This window comes from Triticum urartu, chromosome 4 (genome assembly GCF_003073215.2).
Source record: "Triticum urartu cultivar G1812 chromosome 4, Tu2.1, whole genome shotgun sequence".
NCBI classification, from domain to species: Eukaryota; Viridiplantae; Streptophyta; class Magnoliopsida; order Poales; family Poaceae; genus Triticum; species Triticum urartu.
Window position 1 is genome coordinate 77,383,478 of NC_053025.1, and position 13,644 is coordinate 77,397,121.

Genomic DNA, 13,644 nt, shown 5'->3' on the forward strand with positions numbered 1-13,644 from the left:
AAACCACCTTGCCAGTTTTTTCCTTGTATTCACAGGAACATAATTCAAGCATTGCAGAGACAAAGATTAAATAAGGCATACATTGACATCTGAAACACAGATTCACATAAGAAGTATTTCATGCACGACGTCATAAGCAAACATGCAGTGTTTTTAACTAAAGTTATTACAAGGCTTTATAAGCCTAGGAAGATGATCATCGTCCCTCCCTCACCGGTTCACCACCTTCTGTTTGCTGGAAGTTGGATTTTGACCAATCAAAGCCGTTCATGGCGACAAATTCGGCTTCGTCGTCAATCAGGCCGACCGGGTCAATTTCCGGGGCAAAGGCATCTTCTCTCACAGGTGGGATCAGATCTGCTACTTTGTATGAAGGAGTGGCCATCTTCTTATTTTCACTATCAAAACCCGGCTGGTACTTGTCAACATTGGTGTCATCTCCAAGACTAGTCGCCTGGGGCCGGATTACGCGGACACAGGCTATGAAGTCATCCTGACTAAAAGGAGACCCGTCCTCCTTCACGGTAGGATAGCCCCTTGCTATGTCCGCCGGGTCTAGGTCTGGCACCCAAGCCTTGGAGCGGCTTAGGGCAGTCAAAGCTCCGGCTCGCACACAGGAGCGTTTTACTTCTTGGAACCAGGCAGGAAGGATGGACATCTTGTTCAGGACATCACTAAGCCGGTTGGGTCCTTGATTTGCAGGAGAGATAGCGGCCAAAGCCCGTTGTGCACCAATGTACAATTGTTCAACCAAGGTGTATACTGCCTTCAGTTTAATCAACGGGTCTTGGCTCAGATTTTTACTTCACGGACCTGTATATATTTTTAACAGAGTCAGTTGGCGGATCATATTCCAGTTTGGCAAAAATCACATTAAAGATCAACTCAAGCAACTTACCAAAGATAGCAGCAACCATTTGAGACACCCGGCCCTTCAAATTGTTCAGCTCTATTGAAATTTCTTTCAGAGCTATTTCGGTTGTCTCAGCTCGACGGGTCAGGAGTGTTTTCTCATTTTTCCCAAGTTTTCTCTTTGGCAGCACAGCTGGTCTTCAAATTTTCCGTTTCAGAAAGGCTTATTTGCAGTTTGGAGGTGGAAGATTTCATTTCTGACTCCTGACTCGCTAGCCGGGTCTTTGCGTCAGTCAGTTGAGAGTTTAGTTTAGACAATGCATTCTGTGAAACATTCAGATAAGTCAAGACTTGGTTTTAAACTCCAGTATCCAAATTCAAGATTCAAGTCCCAACTACTTTACGAATAAACCACTTGGCACTTGGGGGCTAATGTATGCCAAATCAAATTTTTACGACTCTACCAAATATATTTGAAGTCCCAAGTCTTTTACAAAGTAACAACACTTGGCACTTGGGGGCTAATGTACACAGTTCAGCAAATTTATCAAGGTTAAGCTGGAGTGTTAAGTACTTTAAAGACAGTTTTAAATTCTAAAGTACCGATTCATTAATGATCAAAATAAACCGGTCCTTGGGGACTATGGGTGAAGTTTTGTTCTATCAATACCAGGCAAAGATTCAGAGGTAAAAGTATCGGCTTATATTCTAAGTCTACAGGTTATTTCGTTTCTCTCATAATCTGAAGACTTGGGGGCTGAAGGAATATTGGTAAACCGGAACAAACGTACCTCATACTTCAACTGAAGCTGCTTGACCATCTCGATCTCAGACTCACGACTGGAGTGTACATGACTGAGATAGCCGAATAAGATATCACTGGCATTAAGACGGTCATAGTTGACAACATCAAAGCGAACATTCTGCCTCTCAATTGCTTCTTGCTTTGCTGTGCACCGAGCCAACACCGTTGGGTTCCCCGGCTCAATAAAGCGGCTCCCAGTAATTTGAACATTTTGAGCATGTGGAGATGGCGGGACGATTGAGCTTGACGGTTCAGCTGTAGAAGGATTTTCAGTGGCTTCGTCAAGGGATGGCTCCGGAGGATTTGCTTCATTGGCCATAGGCGGATCTTTTGGGGCGTCGGTTAAAGGAGAGGGCGGCCTAGCCGGGTCAGATGCTAGCACTGGCGGGTCTTCCGTCGGTTTTGTTACCTTCGCCTTCTTGGATTTAGCCTGGCCGCTAAAGGAAAAAATATATATTACAGGACAGTCAGCATCAAGATACAATTGATCAACCCAGAAGAAAAGAGGATTTCTGATTACCCATGAGCAATCTTGAAAGCCGGAAATTGTGTTTGTGATGAGTTGCCTGAAGAATGAGACACCTCCTGAAAAGGTAAAAGAAAGGAGTTAAAAGGAATACAATGAGCACGATTCATTAAAACAAGTTAAGATGAGTTCGTGTTCGAGGTACCCGTTGAGTATGCTTACGAGGATAAAGCTTTCGTCTTCTCGGAGAACTTTGCAGGCAAGATGACCATACCCTCGAAATCACTTCTATCTTTGCTTGCTAGTTGCTCGCTCTATTGCTATGCCTATGCTACGATACCTACCACATGCTTATCATGCCTCCCATATTGCCATGTCAAGCCTCTAACCCACCTTCTCCTAGCAAACCGTTGTTTGGCTATGTTACCCCTTTGCTCAGCCCCTCTTATAGCGTTGCTAGTTGCAGGTGAAGATGAAGTTTGTTCCTTGTTGGAACATGGATATTTTGTTGGGATATCACAATATCTCTTATTTAATTAATGATGCATCTATACACTTGGTAAAGGGTGGAAGGCTCGACCTTATGCCTGGTGTTTTGTTCCACTCTTGCCGCCCTAGTTTCCGTCATACCGGTGTTATGTTCCTTGATTTTGCGTTCCTTACGCGGTTGGGTTATAATGGGAACCCCTTGATAGTTCGCCTTGAATAAAACTCCTCCAGCAAGGCCCAACCTTGGTTTTACCATTTGCCACCTAAGCCTTTTTCCCTTGGGTTTCGCAGACTCAAGGGTCATCTTTATTTTAAACCCCCGGGCCAGTGCTCCTCTGAGTGTTGGTCCAACCTGTCAGCCGCCGGGCCACCAGGGGCAACTCTGGGTGGCCTACCAGACCTTGGACAATCCGGTGTGCCCTGAGAACGAGTTATGTGCAGCTCCTATCGGGATTTGTCGGCACATCCGGGTGGCTTTGCTGATCTTGTTTTACCATTGTCGAAATGTCTTGTAACCAGGATTCCGAGCCTGATCGGGTCTTCCTGGGAGAAGAAATATCCTTCGTTGACCGTGAGAGCTTGTGATGGGCTAAGTTGGAACACCCCTGCAGGGTTTTGAACTTTCGAAAGTCGTGCCCGCGGTTATGGGCAGATGGGAATTTGTTAATGTCTGGTTGTAGAGAACTTGACACTTAACTTAATTAAAAATGCATCAACCGCGTGTGTAGCCGTGATGGTCTCTTTTCGGCGGAGTCCGGGAAGTGAAAACGGTGTTGGAGTTATGCTTGAACGTAAGTAGTCTAGGATCACTTCTTGATCATAGATTCTCGAACGTGCTTTGCCTTCTCTTCTCGCTCTCATTTGCGTATGTTAGCCACCATATATTCTAGTGCTTGCTGCAGCTCCACCTCACATACCTTTTCCTACCCATAAACTTAAATAGTCTTGATCGTGAGGGTGTGAGATTGCTGAGTCCCCGTGACTCACAGATTACTTCCAAAACCAGATTGCAGGTGCCGATGATAACGTGCAGGTGACGCACCCGAGCTCAAGGAGGAGCTCGATGAAGACCTTGTTCGTTGTGATGTTTCGTTTCCAGTTGATCAGTAGTGGAGCCTAGTTGGGGCGATCGGGGATCTTTTGCATTAGGGGTAGTCTTCTTTTATTTTGGTTCTGTAGTCGGACCTTGTTTGTATCTGGATGATGTAATGCTTTATTCATGTATTGTGTGAAGTGGCGATTGTAAGCCAACTCTGTACCTCTTTCTTATTCAGTATATGGGATGTGTAAAGATTACCCCTCTTGCGACATGCCTACAATGCGGTTATGCCTCTAAGTCGTGCTCCGACACGTGGGAGATATAGCCGCATCGTGGGTGTTACACATGGTTTGATGACTGCCCTGCCACATTGTCATGGCCCATAGGGTTAGGCCCATGACTTGTCTGCGTGTAGTAAACAGAGCGCCCATTTTCTGTCCAATTTCCTTGCGGTATACTGGGTTGCTGCTCATCCATATCATGAGGAAGCTCATTGAGATCAGGAGGCAACTCATTGAGATCAAGCATTTTTTTTTCTTTTTTTGGCTGCTGCCACACATCCACTGCATATAAAAAAGAAGGAAGTGATGTCAAGTTTTAATCATCAAAGAATGTTTCAAACAACCTAAAAACTTAGTAAATAGGCAGTTGCACACCATTTTATAACAATCTTAGTTCCAAAATCAACATGTCTATAACATAATCTTTTATTATAACATGTATGCATTTTTTTTGTTTGCACAGACTTGTTATGTTAGTTGCACAGTTTGTAGTAAATAGTTGGCAAGAACATGACCTTTTTTACTACAGAGTTTTTCTGACTTTTTCCTTCGTTTGTTGCAACGATCCACATGTTTTCTGTTGGCAAGGAGCTGATTTAGATTTTTCTGCACATAATTTGGACACAATTTGATGCTACATTTTGAGATGGAAAATCCAAGTGAAAGAAGAAAGAAGAATTGGATGACACACTATAGATATATGTTTTTCATTGCCATTTCTGTTTTTACTTCCAGTATATTTGAACATATTTTTACACTATAGCTTTGCAATAGGTGTACTACCAGAATATATGTTTGGGACAAGTATATATGCATGACTACTTTAATATGGTTTATGGCTATAATAACCTTGTTTATTTCTCTGTTGCACAAATTGCTGGAGAAGTTGCTATTAATCATTGTGTGGTTTTCACAAAAGTTCTTGTGTTTTAGCTGTTGTACTGCAGATTTTTGGTTTTAGCTAGAATAGATCTTTCAGTAGGCCAGCATGCATGGTTTAGTTGGACTGTCAATGTGTTCAGTTGGCTAGAATACATGTTTCAATTTCCCAGGATGCATCTATCAGTTGGCCAGCATGCATGTTCAGTTGCACAGTCAATGTGTTCAGTTGGCTAGAATAGATGTTTCAATTTCCCAGGATGCATATATCAGTTGGCCAACATACATGTTGAGTTGCAGAGTCAATGTGTTCAGTTGGTTAGAATAGATGCTTCCGTTGGCCAGGATGCACATATCAGTTGGCCAGCATGCATATTCAGTTGCACAGTCAATGTGTTCAGCTGGCTAGAATAGATGTTTCAGTTGGCCAGGATGCATATAACAGTTGGCCAGCATACATGTTCAGTTGGCTAGAATCATGTTTTAGTGGCGTGCATATATCAGTTGGCCAACATACAGGGGGAGGGGAAACTTGCCTGGCATGCATGTTAGAAAACACGTTTAGTTTTGATCTCAAACCATGTTTAGTGTGCAGATGCACTCATGGGGGTGGGAGGTGGTGTGATATTGACAATGGGGTGATGTGGCAGATCCACTCCTTTTTTGTAGCAACTTCTTCATGGATTTGCTGATAAATTCATGGAGAAGGGTGTTTATAGATACAATACAAGAAGGGGGAGAACTGAAGAGGGGCAGAGAGGAATTACTTGCCTGATGTTGCTACCTGGTATGGCTCTGATCACCCTGCTCTTTAGATCAACTTGTTAAAGCAGTTTCTTTTACTTTTGGGCTACTATGACGGCTGTATAGAAGGAGGAAGAAGCCTTGGATCCCTTCTTTCGTGGAGGACAAAAAGATAGCATGGGAGGGGCTGGGGCGTGGGAGGAGCTGAGACGTGGGGGCACGTGAGCGTGGGGACATCTGGCCACGTGAGGATCGTCTTTTCTGTTTCGGATTGGGTGCTCCATCACCTCGGTTTAATGATCGCCTATCTCTTTCCTTTTCTGTACCGCGTGGGGATAGGGGCTTACCTTTTTAGGTCGGCCGCCCGATCGTATTAGTGGGTAGCCGGTCGTTTACTAGACGCGTCCTAACCTAAAACCCGTGTTACAGCTATAGCTATTATCAGAGGCGGATTTAGGGCCTAGGCAGTTGCCCCGGACGTAAAGACAATTTCCTTGGTTGAGCATGCGGCTTGGCATTTTTCTAGGTCCGTCATCTGCTGCTATTGTATTTGTCTTCTCTCTTCTTTAACTCATCATGAATTTGATATGACACCTCTTATAACCCACCACCCTATATTATATCGAGTACTTACTTTTAGCCTTCATGATAATCTTTTTGGACGCTAATAACTGCCATATGTGTGGCATATACGACATGCGTTCACACACCGTGTGTGGTGTGAGCAGGAGACAGCTCACATGGGTTGTGTGTGGGCGGACAGAATTGACCATACGTGCGGGCGCGGCTACTTCATGCCACACGCCCAACAAGTACTACTCATCTTCACCCCGTGCGTCTGGCACGAAGCAAAAATGCCCACACGTCCTGACGCTGCTACGTTAGGTACCCCGCGGGATGACGATTTAGTTGCCATCCTGGTTGGCAGATGTAGTTATCCGGGATGGCAAGTGTAGTTGTAAAAGCATGGCAACTCTATCTATTTTGGTTAACTATAGTTGCCATGTCTAATTTATGGTAGTTGCCGTGTGTAATCAAACCGTAGTTGCCGTGTGTGATTAACTACTTGCCACATATGGTCAAAACAGTAGTTGTCATGTGTGTTTACCTAGTTGCCACGTGTGGTCCAACCATAGTTGTCATGTATTGTTAATCACAGTTGTCATGTGTGTTTATCTGGTTGCCACGTATGCGCAAGTGCAGTTGCCGTGTAGCAAAGAAATACAGTTGCTATGTGTGTGTACCGGGTTGCCACGTTCGCGTAACTGCAGTTGCCATGTAGCAAAGAATCACAGTTGCCATGTGTATGTACCGAATTGCCACGTTCGCGTAACTGCAATTGTCATCCACAAGATAGTAGTGTCGTGTGGGCGAAAAGCAGTTCGCCTACACGCACATGACCTAGTTGGTGGCTGTGTGGGCGAAAAGCAGTTCGCCCACACAATGCAGCTGGCAAATAGCGTGGTGCGGGTGTGTGGGCAAACTCTTCAACGCCCACACACCAGCCCCGTCCTACGTGGCACACTAAATCCATTTTTTCGTGTCAAGATTCGTGCAAAAGACAGTGAACGACGATCCAGACATGTGGGCGAGTTGGGTAACGCCCACACGTGTGGGCAAGTTGGGTGGGCGTTAGTGTTTTCGATTTTTTTTATGATCAGGCCTTCATTGCAATCCTGCTGTTGGTTTAACTCTGAAGTGATCACGCAAACGGAAACGGAAACGTAACATCAATATAAACGAACACCTGGGCACCGAGACCGCGGAAACGTATTCAGACCAGGCCAGACTCGCTGGAAATAGCGAGGCAAGCCGCGAACAGCAGCAGCGCACCACCGCCTCCGGTCCCTACCCAGCCGCCGATGCCGCCACGCGCCGCCGCCGGCGATCTCAGCTGAGCATGGCGGCCGCCCCCGCGGGCCCCCAGAACCGCTGCGTCTTCGGTACGCCCCCCCCCCCCCCCCCCCCCCCCCCCCCCCCCCCCCCCCCCCCCCCCCCCCCCCCCCCCCCCCCCCCCCCCGTCCCCGCCCTTCTCTCTCACAGCCCCCTGCTCCCTCCCGGGGTCTCCGCGTTCTATGTGCGTGCCTGCGTGCGTGTTCCTTCCTCTGGTTCGATCCGCGGGCTAGGAGCTCTCGCCGCGGTTCGGGCGGGAGTGGCCTGGCCCCAATTGGCGGCTACGCGAGTAGAGCTCGATTTGGGCCCCCAATCGCTGCTGCATCCTCCGTCGATTCCCCGTGGTTTTCCCTTCGTGTGTGGATGGCCGGTGCGGTTTTGGGTGGCGCGGAGCGCGTTTAGCTGCTCCCGCCGCTAGATTTGGAGTCTAATTTCATTTCATTCGAGTTTTCGTACTGTCTAGGGTTTGCCTCTTTTTTTTTTATCATTCATATTCGTCACGCCTTTGGGGTTGTTTTCCCCCAAACAAAGGTGCCCGTTAGTTGGCTTGTGCTGTATTCAACGTGTGTGACACTGATATTTACCGCACATTTTGTGTTGGCTCAGTTGATGCGGTATGAGTAGGTTCTTGAGTTCGATTGACGCCGGTTTTGGCTGTTGAATTTGGTTGCAGTTGGGAACATTCCATACGATGCGACAGAGGAGCTGCTCGTGCAGATATGCGAGGAAGTCGGGCCCGTGGTCTCCTTCAGGTTTAGTTGTGCAAACCCTATCAGTTGTGTGTCTTTGTGCCACCATGTAGTTTTCTAATTTGACCATGTTGTGCAGATACACATGTTTGTTAGATTATTATCGGATTATTCAGTATCTGTTAAAATACCCATGTGCCCTCTTTCATTCTCTTTCAAAATGAGGAAATTGTTAGCCAGCTATATGGACATGATGCTTTTAAATCCAGCACGTAACATCTGGAATATTGATTTTGTTTAAGTATGATGGCCTTATTGCACACTGCTGCTAAGCATGATCTCAGAACTCAATAGGTTGTCGTAGGGGTTGCCCTGCTTATGGATGCTGCCTCGGGCCTTTCGAAAGATAAGAGTGTTGAATGCTGAAATGATATCCTGAATATCTTATATAGCTAGTGTTATGGGATCACTTTCTGGACTACACATGCAAATGGAAATTAACCTTAACAAAAATAACAAGAAACCCGAAGATACACGTGTGTGCTGCTTCTTGATCACTGTTTCTCAACAAGTGACATTATACTGAAACTGGTTATGAGTTATTTCTATCCCTGATAACCTTTTTAGCGTTCGACGAAGCTGATGACAGTGTTGAGCTGTGACTGCTAGATACTGACCGCTCAAAATTGCTTGCAGACTGGTTGTTGATAAGGAAACTGGAAAGCCGAAAGGTTATGGATTTTGTGAATACAAGGATGAAGAGACAGCTCTAAGTGCACGCCGGAACCTTCAGGGTCATGATGTTAATGGTCGTCAGTTACGTGTTGATTTTGCTGAAAATGGGAGGAACACTGACAGAAATAGAGAAAAGGTGGAAGATCCTCAGTTTATTACTGTAGAAGAACCTTATTTCTCACCCAGCAAGTCCTATGTTAAGATGAAAGCTTGTATGGTTTTGGTTCCCATGAATTATAATACTCACTTTTCTCCAACTACCATGTGTCTCCTGTTTTGCTTTCTTGCACAGCATGTGTATGTATGTACAGATTCCTGTCTGTACATATGCACACCTGCTATTCTGCCAAAATAACTTGTGGAATTATCTTTCTGGTATTGCGGATCTTCTTTGGTATCGCGGTTCCAAAATCATCTCTAATGTCTCGATTCTGCCTTCTTTTACAAAAGTAACGTGCCAAAGTTACTGGGGTAACAAAAGCAATGTCATGCTTTCAAAGATCTCCAGAATTGTACTGAACACGTGAGGTTCTCTGCAAATAGCAAAAGAAGAATTATCTTGTAGAGGATGTATATGTGGTCAATGCATCTTTAGTTGCATCCTTTGTGATATGGTCAAGCAATGGTGTTGCAATTACTAGTGAATTTATCTCTGAAATGATATATACAGTTGACTTTCTCTTTTGGCTTACCGTTACATTATTACTACCTTTCTCTCTCAAAATAAGTGTGATGTCCTTAGCTGCTATCAGCAGCCTTTGTATCTATCCCCACACCAGTGACTAATGCTGATCTGTATGTGCTGATTTTTGTTGCCAAGTTGTCAGAATGCATCCACAAGAAAATACTGTGTATCTAAGTTTCACAACTGGACGCAGTTGATTGGTTGATAGTGGTTTACATAGGGACACTATTTTTATGCTAATTTTTCTGGAGATCATAGTGAAATACTATTGCATGATAAGGTCACTAGTTTTCAGTGCCATGTTGTAACTTTGCATATTTGGAACTAAGTAGCTTCATTACAGAAATGGAGTTAGTGCAATCAAAATTAATTTCATGCATGGGCAGTAGGAAATCTTAACCAATTGAAGTTGTCAATAAAAAGCAGATCTTGACTTATTTTTTATATGTTTATGCATTGCAGGGTCGTGGAGGACCAGGAATGTCATCTACTGTTGGTTGGTTTCAATTTCTTGATCATCATTTTGTTTATCTGTATGTTTAAGATTTCAAACTTGCCAGTTTTATGTCCGTGCGTGCTGACATTGGGTTCTTGATGGAATCCTGCAGATGCTCAGAAACAATTAACCACAACTCCCGCTGTAGGGGACACCAGCCTTCATCAGCTTATTGGTCTTCCACCGGCAATACATGCTGCATCTGTGATGGCTGGCGTTCTTGGGGGAGCTCAAACTGCAAATGTACAAAATGGTTTACCTGTCCAATTTGGGCTTGGAAATGACCCTCTTACCCATTACTTGGCCAGGATGTCAAGGCATCAGTTGTATGAAATCATGTCTGAGTTGAAGGTTATATTGAAATATCAATGTCAATTATGAAGATTAAAAATTGCTCACTGCTAGTTTTAGCTTGTTAATGTTTTTTTTATGGCAGACCCTAACTACTCAAAATAACGACCTTGCCAAAAAACTGCTGCAAGGAATTCCACAGCTTCCAAAGGCCCTATTTCAGGTGACCTTCGCTACTGATTGCTCAATTAATCAATTACTACCTCCGTATCAAAATATAAGACGTTTTTTGACAGGGAGTAGTACTTTCTGTCCCTGTTTTTGTGTACTTGTCCAAAATATAACATGATGGAATCTGTATGGGTTCTCCACCCAAAATCTGTGCCTATTTTTGCTTCATTCATCTTCACAAATTTCATACACCCTTCTTAATATAAATTTAACCAACTCGAAGTGTTCTGGTTATGCTTGTTAGAACTTTGATGTGATTCATGGTTGTCTTGTTCTCCCAGAAGGCAAAAAAATAAAAATAAAAAGTATGTTCCCTTAATTTATTGAATACTCCCTCCTTTCCTAAATATACAAGTCTTTTTAGAGAATCCAATGCGGACTACATTCGGAGCAAAATGAGTGAATCTACACTCTAAAATATGTCTATATACATCTGTATGTAGTCCGTAATGAAATCTCTAGAAAGATTATTATATTTAGGAACGGAGGGAGTAGTTGTGTACAGATCAAATATTTGTTGCGTTCAGGTGGAGGCCATTGTTGAAAGACAGGAAGGCCAGCCAACTTTATATGTTGAGCCTTGTGATTCCATGGAAGAACTTTTTTGAAATACTTTTGTTCATTGTTTAATTCACTCTAGGGTAAGAATGGAATATTCGAACATCATAACCATTTTCTTGTTGTAATGCAGGCACAGATAATGCTCGGGCTGGTGACACCTCAGATGGTATATTCCTGCTTTGTTCTGAGTTTGATGTACCTTATGTTTTCCTGATTCTCTAATATACTAACCCAGGTCTGTCGAAATCACAGATGCAGATGGCTAAGAGCCAACAGCCTTCTAGTTCGTTGGCACAATCTTCTCACCTCAATGAATCATTTCCGCAGCCAGATGATGTGTTACCAATTGTTCATAAACCTCCACCAAACCCTAATGTCATGCAGGAACAAACTGCACTGCTGCATAACTTTCCTCAGTATCAGCATTCATCTCAGCCCCCAGTCAAAATGTTTCCGCATGGACATCAGTCTGGGGTGCTGGCACACCCTCCAATGCTACCTCAGCCCTTCGGCACCTCTTCCAGTGTTCCTACTCAACCCCTTGTAACCTCAGGAGGCTTGATATCACAAGTTCAGCCTTCATTTTTGACACAGCACCCTAGACCACCAGTTATGCCAACTAATGTACAGCAACTACCCTTGACCAATCCTCATCTCCCCCAGGTATTTTTTTTCACATATAAGGAGCTTATATGTTTCTTCACAAATGATGTGATAGGTAGCAAGCCAAAGTTTGTGATGAATTATTAATCATCTTGATTGGGTCTTCTAATTTACAGAACGCCTGTAAACTATGTACTAGAAACCAAACTGTACAGTACATCAACTATTCTTGTATCTTTGCTTAGGCCCTTAAATTAAGTGATTTTTTCTAGTCAAGTTGGATATGATTCACTAATTTTACCGTCCACAAAACTCGTGTCACATTGCAGGTTGCTGCTGAACCTGAGATATTTCCGAAGGAAATAAGATTGCCTGATCGAGCTAGTCATCAGGCAGAGTTAGACCATCCATCGAAACTGAGAAAATTGGAGGACGGAACATTGACGCCAGGAATTGTAAACAATAGTCCTGCTATTTATACTGCTCCATCGCAGGTCATCCCTACTGGACCATCAGGGAGCTATAGTTCTGGTGCTGTTAACTTTCAGCAACCAGAGAATGAAGCGCCTCAGGTAATCCCCTCTAGATTTTAATTTTAGTTTCCAGCTTTCCTGTTATTTTATTATACCTTCCGTTCTTGGATGCTTAAATTCTACAGAATCTGACCTGACTAAAGTTCTAAACATTTTGCATCATGTCTCTGGAATTGAATTGTACCGAGACACAAGGTTTCTAGACTTGAAATTTTCATGTGTTCACAATTCCAATTCTTCTTGTAATGGTGCAGCTCACACAGGACGACGAGTCAGCCCTTCTGCAGCAAGTCTTACAACTGACACCTGAGCAGCTGAGTTCATTGCCAGTGGAGCAGCAGCAGCAGGTGATACAGCTTCAGAAGATGCTATCAGCTGGTAAATAGCGGCATAACACCAGCTGAGTAAGCACAGCGAAATTGTTAACCTACATAGTCAAACATTGAAGAAGGCTCGTCTAGCCACACACACACACACGTAACTTCTCAACTTTGTTGGTATCTCTGGGCCATCAGTTTTGCTCCTGATGATTGATTTATTTGGCATTCTTTGTAAAGTTGAGGTAAAAATGTGGTGGCAAAAGAATTGTGAAGAAAGATGATAATTGTCCATTAGTTCTGTAACATTTTAGAAAACAATAATCTTATGAAGAGAGGGAGTTGTATTTGTGTTCCAGAATTGTTTGCAGAATCAGATTTTTGTTATGTCTGTTTATTTCCGACGATCTGAAAGCTATTACTGAAGGCACCGGTTGTATGCATGACAAATTTGTTACATTGCTGTTGTGGGTCCAGTATGTTCTTCAAGTTCCCTGATCATTACATGAAAGTTGCAAATGAGTGAAATCGGGTGATAGTATCAATTTTGCAAAAAATATTTGTGGCCACATTTGTTTCCACAAAACTCGAGTTTTTGAAAGTGCCCTTCGAATTTCAATAAATAAAACGTGTACACGTGTAAAAACTCTAAATCTATGAAACAGTTCTCGTTTGTGGCCCTGCACCCACACACGATGTACTATTATTTGCTATTTTTCATAGTTTGTGTAGTACTCCCTCTGCAAAGTAATATAAGAACTTTGAATATCCGATCTAGAAGGTCACATATTACTTTACAGAGGGAGCACTTTGGTGTACGCACCCGTGATTTCTTCGAGGATAGAATATTCAAAGAAAAATCGTTCACATCAGGCAGCTGATTTCTCCCGACGCATCTGATCCCCAAATCAGACCCTCTTATTTTTTTTTACGGATTGTCTTGACTTTCTGCGCGTGTATGGCTCAACCTGGAGCTTGATTAATTTGCATGCGTGTTTTTTTTTTGCGAGAAAAACTTTTAATCTATTCATCTTCAATGTTTTAACCTTCATCAT

The 13,644-nt window shown here is 43.6% G+C and overlaps 1 protein-coding gene across 1 annotated transcript; it reads left to right on the forward strand.

Annotated features, from left to right (window-relative positions):
- Positions 1 to 7,309: 7,309 nt before the first annotated feature.
- LOC125550766 (cleavage stimulating factor 64-like) lies at positions 7,310 to 13,046 on the forward strand. Its single transcript, XM_048713846.1, has 10 exons — positions 7,310 to 7,498; positions 8,122 to 8,200; positions 8,834 to 9,008; positions 10,020 to 10,053; positions 10,166 to 10,404; positions 10,490 to 10,567; positions 11,267 to 11,302; positions 11,389 to 11,799; positions 12,069 to 12,311; positions 12,527 to 13,046. Exons 1-10 carry the CDS (start codon positions 7,456 to 7,458, stop codon positions 12,656 to 12,658), a joined length of 1,470 nt encoding a protein of 489 aa, XP_048569803.1. The 5' UTR covers positions 7,310 to 7,455; the 3' UTR covers positions 12,659 to 13,046.
- The last annotated feature ends 598 nt before the right edge of the window (positions 13,047 to 13,644 follow it).

What these genes read in the sequence shown, in the direction of transcription:
- LOC125550766 (XM_048713846.1), top strand. Translation starts at nt 7,456, where the DNA reads ATGGCGGCCGCCCCCGCGGGCCCCCAGAACCGCTGCGTCTTCG. An exon ending in CCAGAACCGCTGCGTCTTCG is followed by an intron (nt 7,499 to 8,121) that starts GTACGCCCCCCC and finishes ATTTGGTTGCAG; the next exon opens with TTGGGAACATTCCATACGAT. An exon ending in TTCCAAAGGCCCTATTTCAG is followed by an intron (nt 10,568 to 11,266) that starts GTGACCTTCGCT and finishes GTTGTAATGCAG; the next exon opens with GCACAGATAATGCTCGGGCT.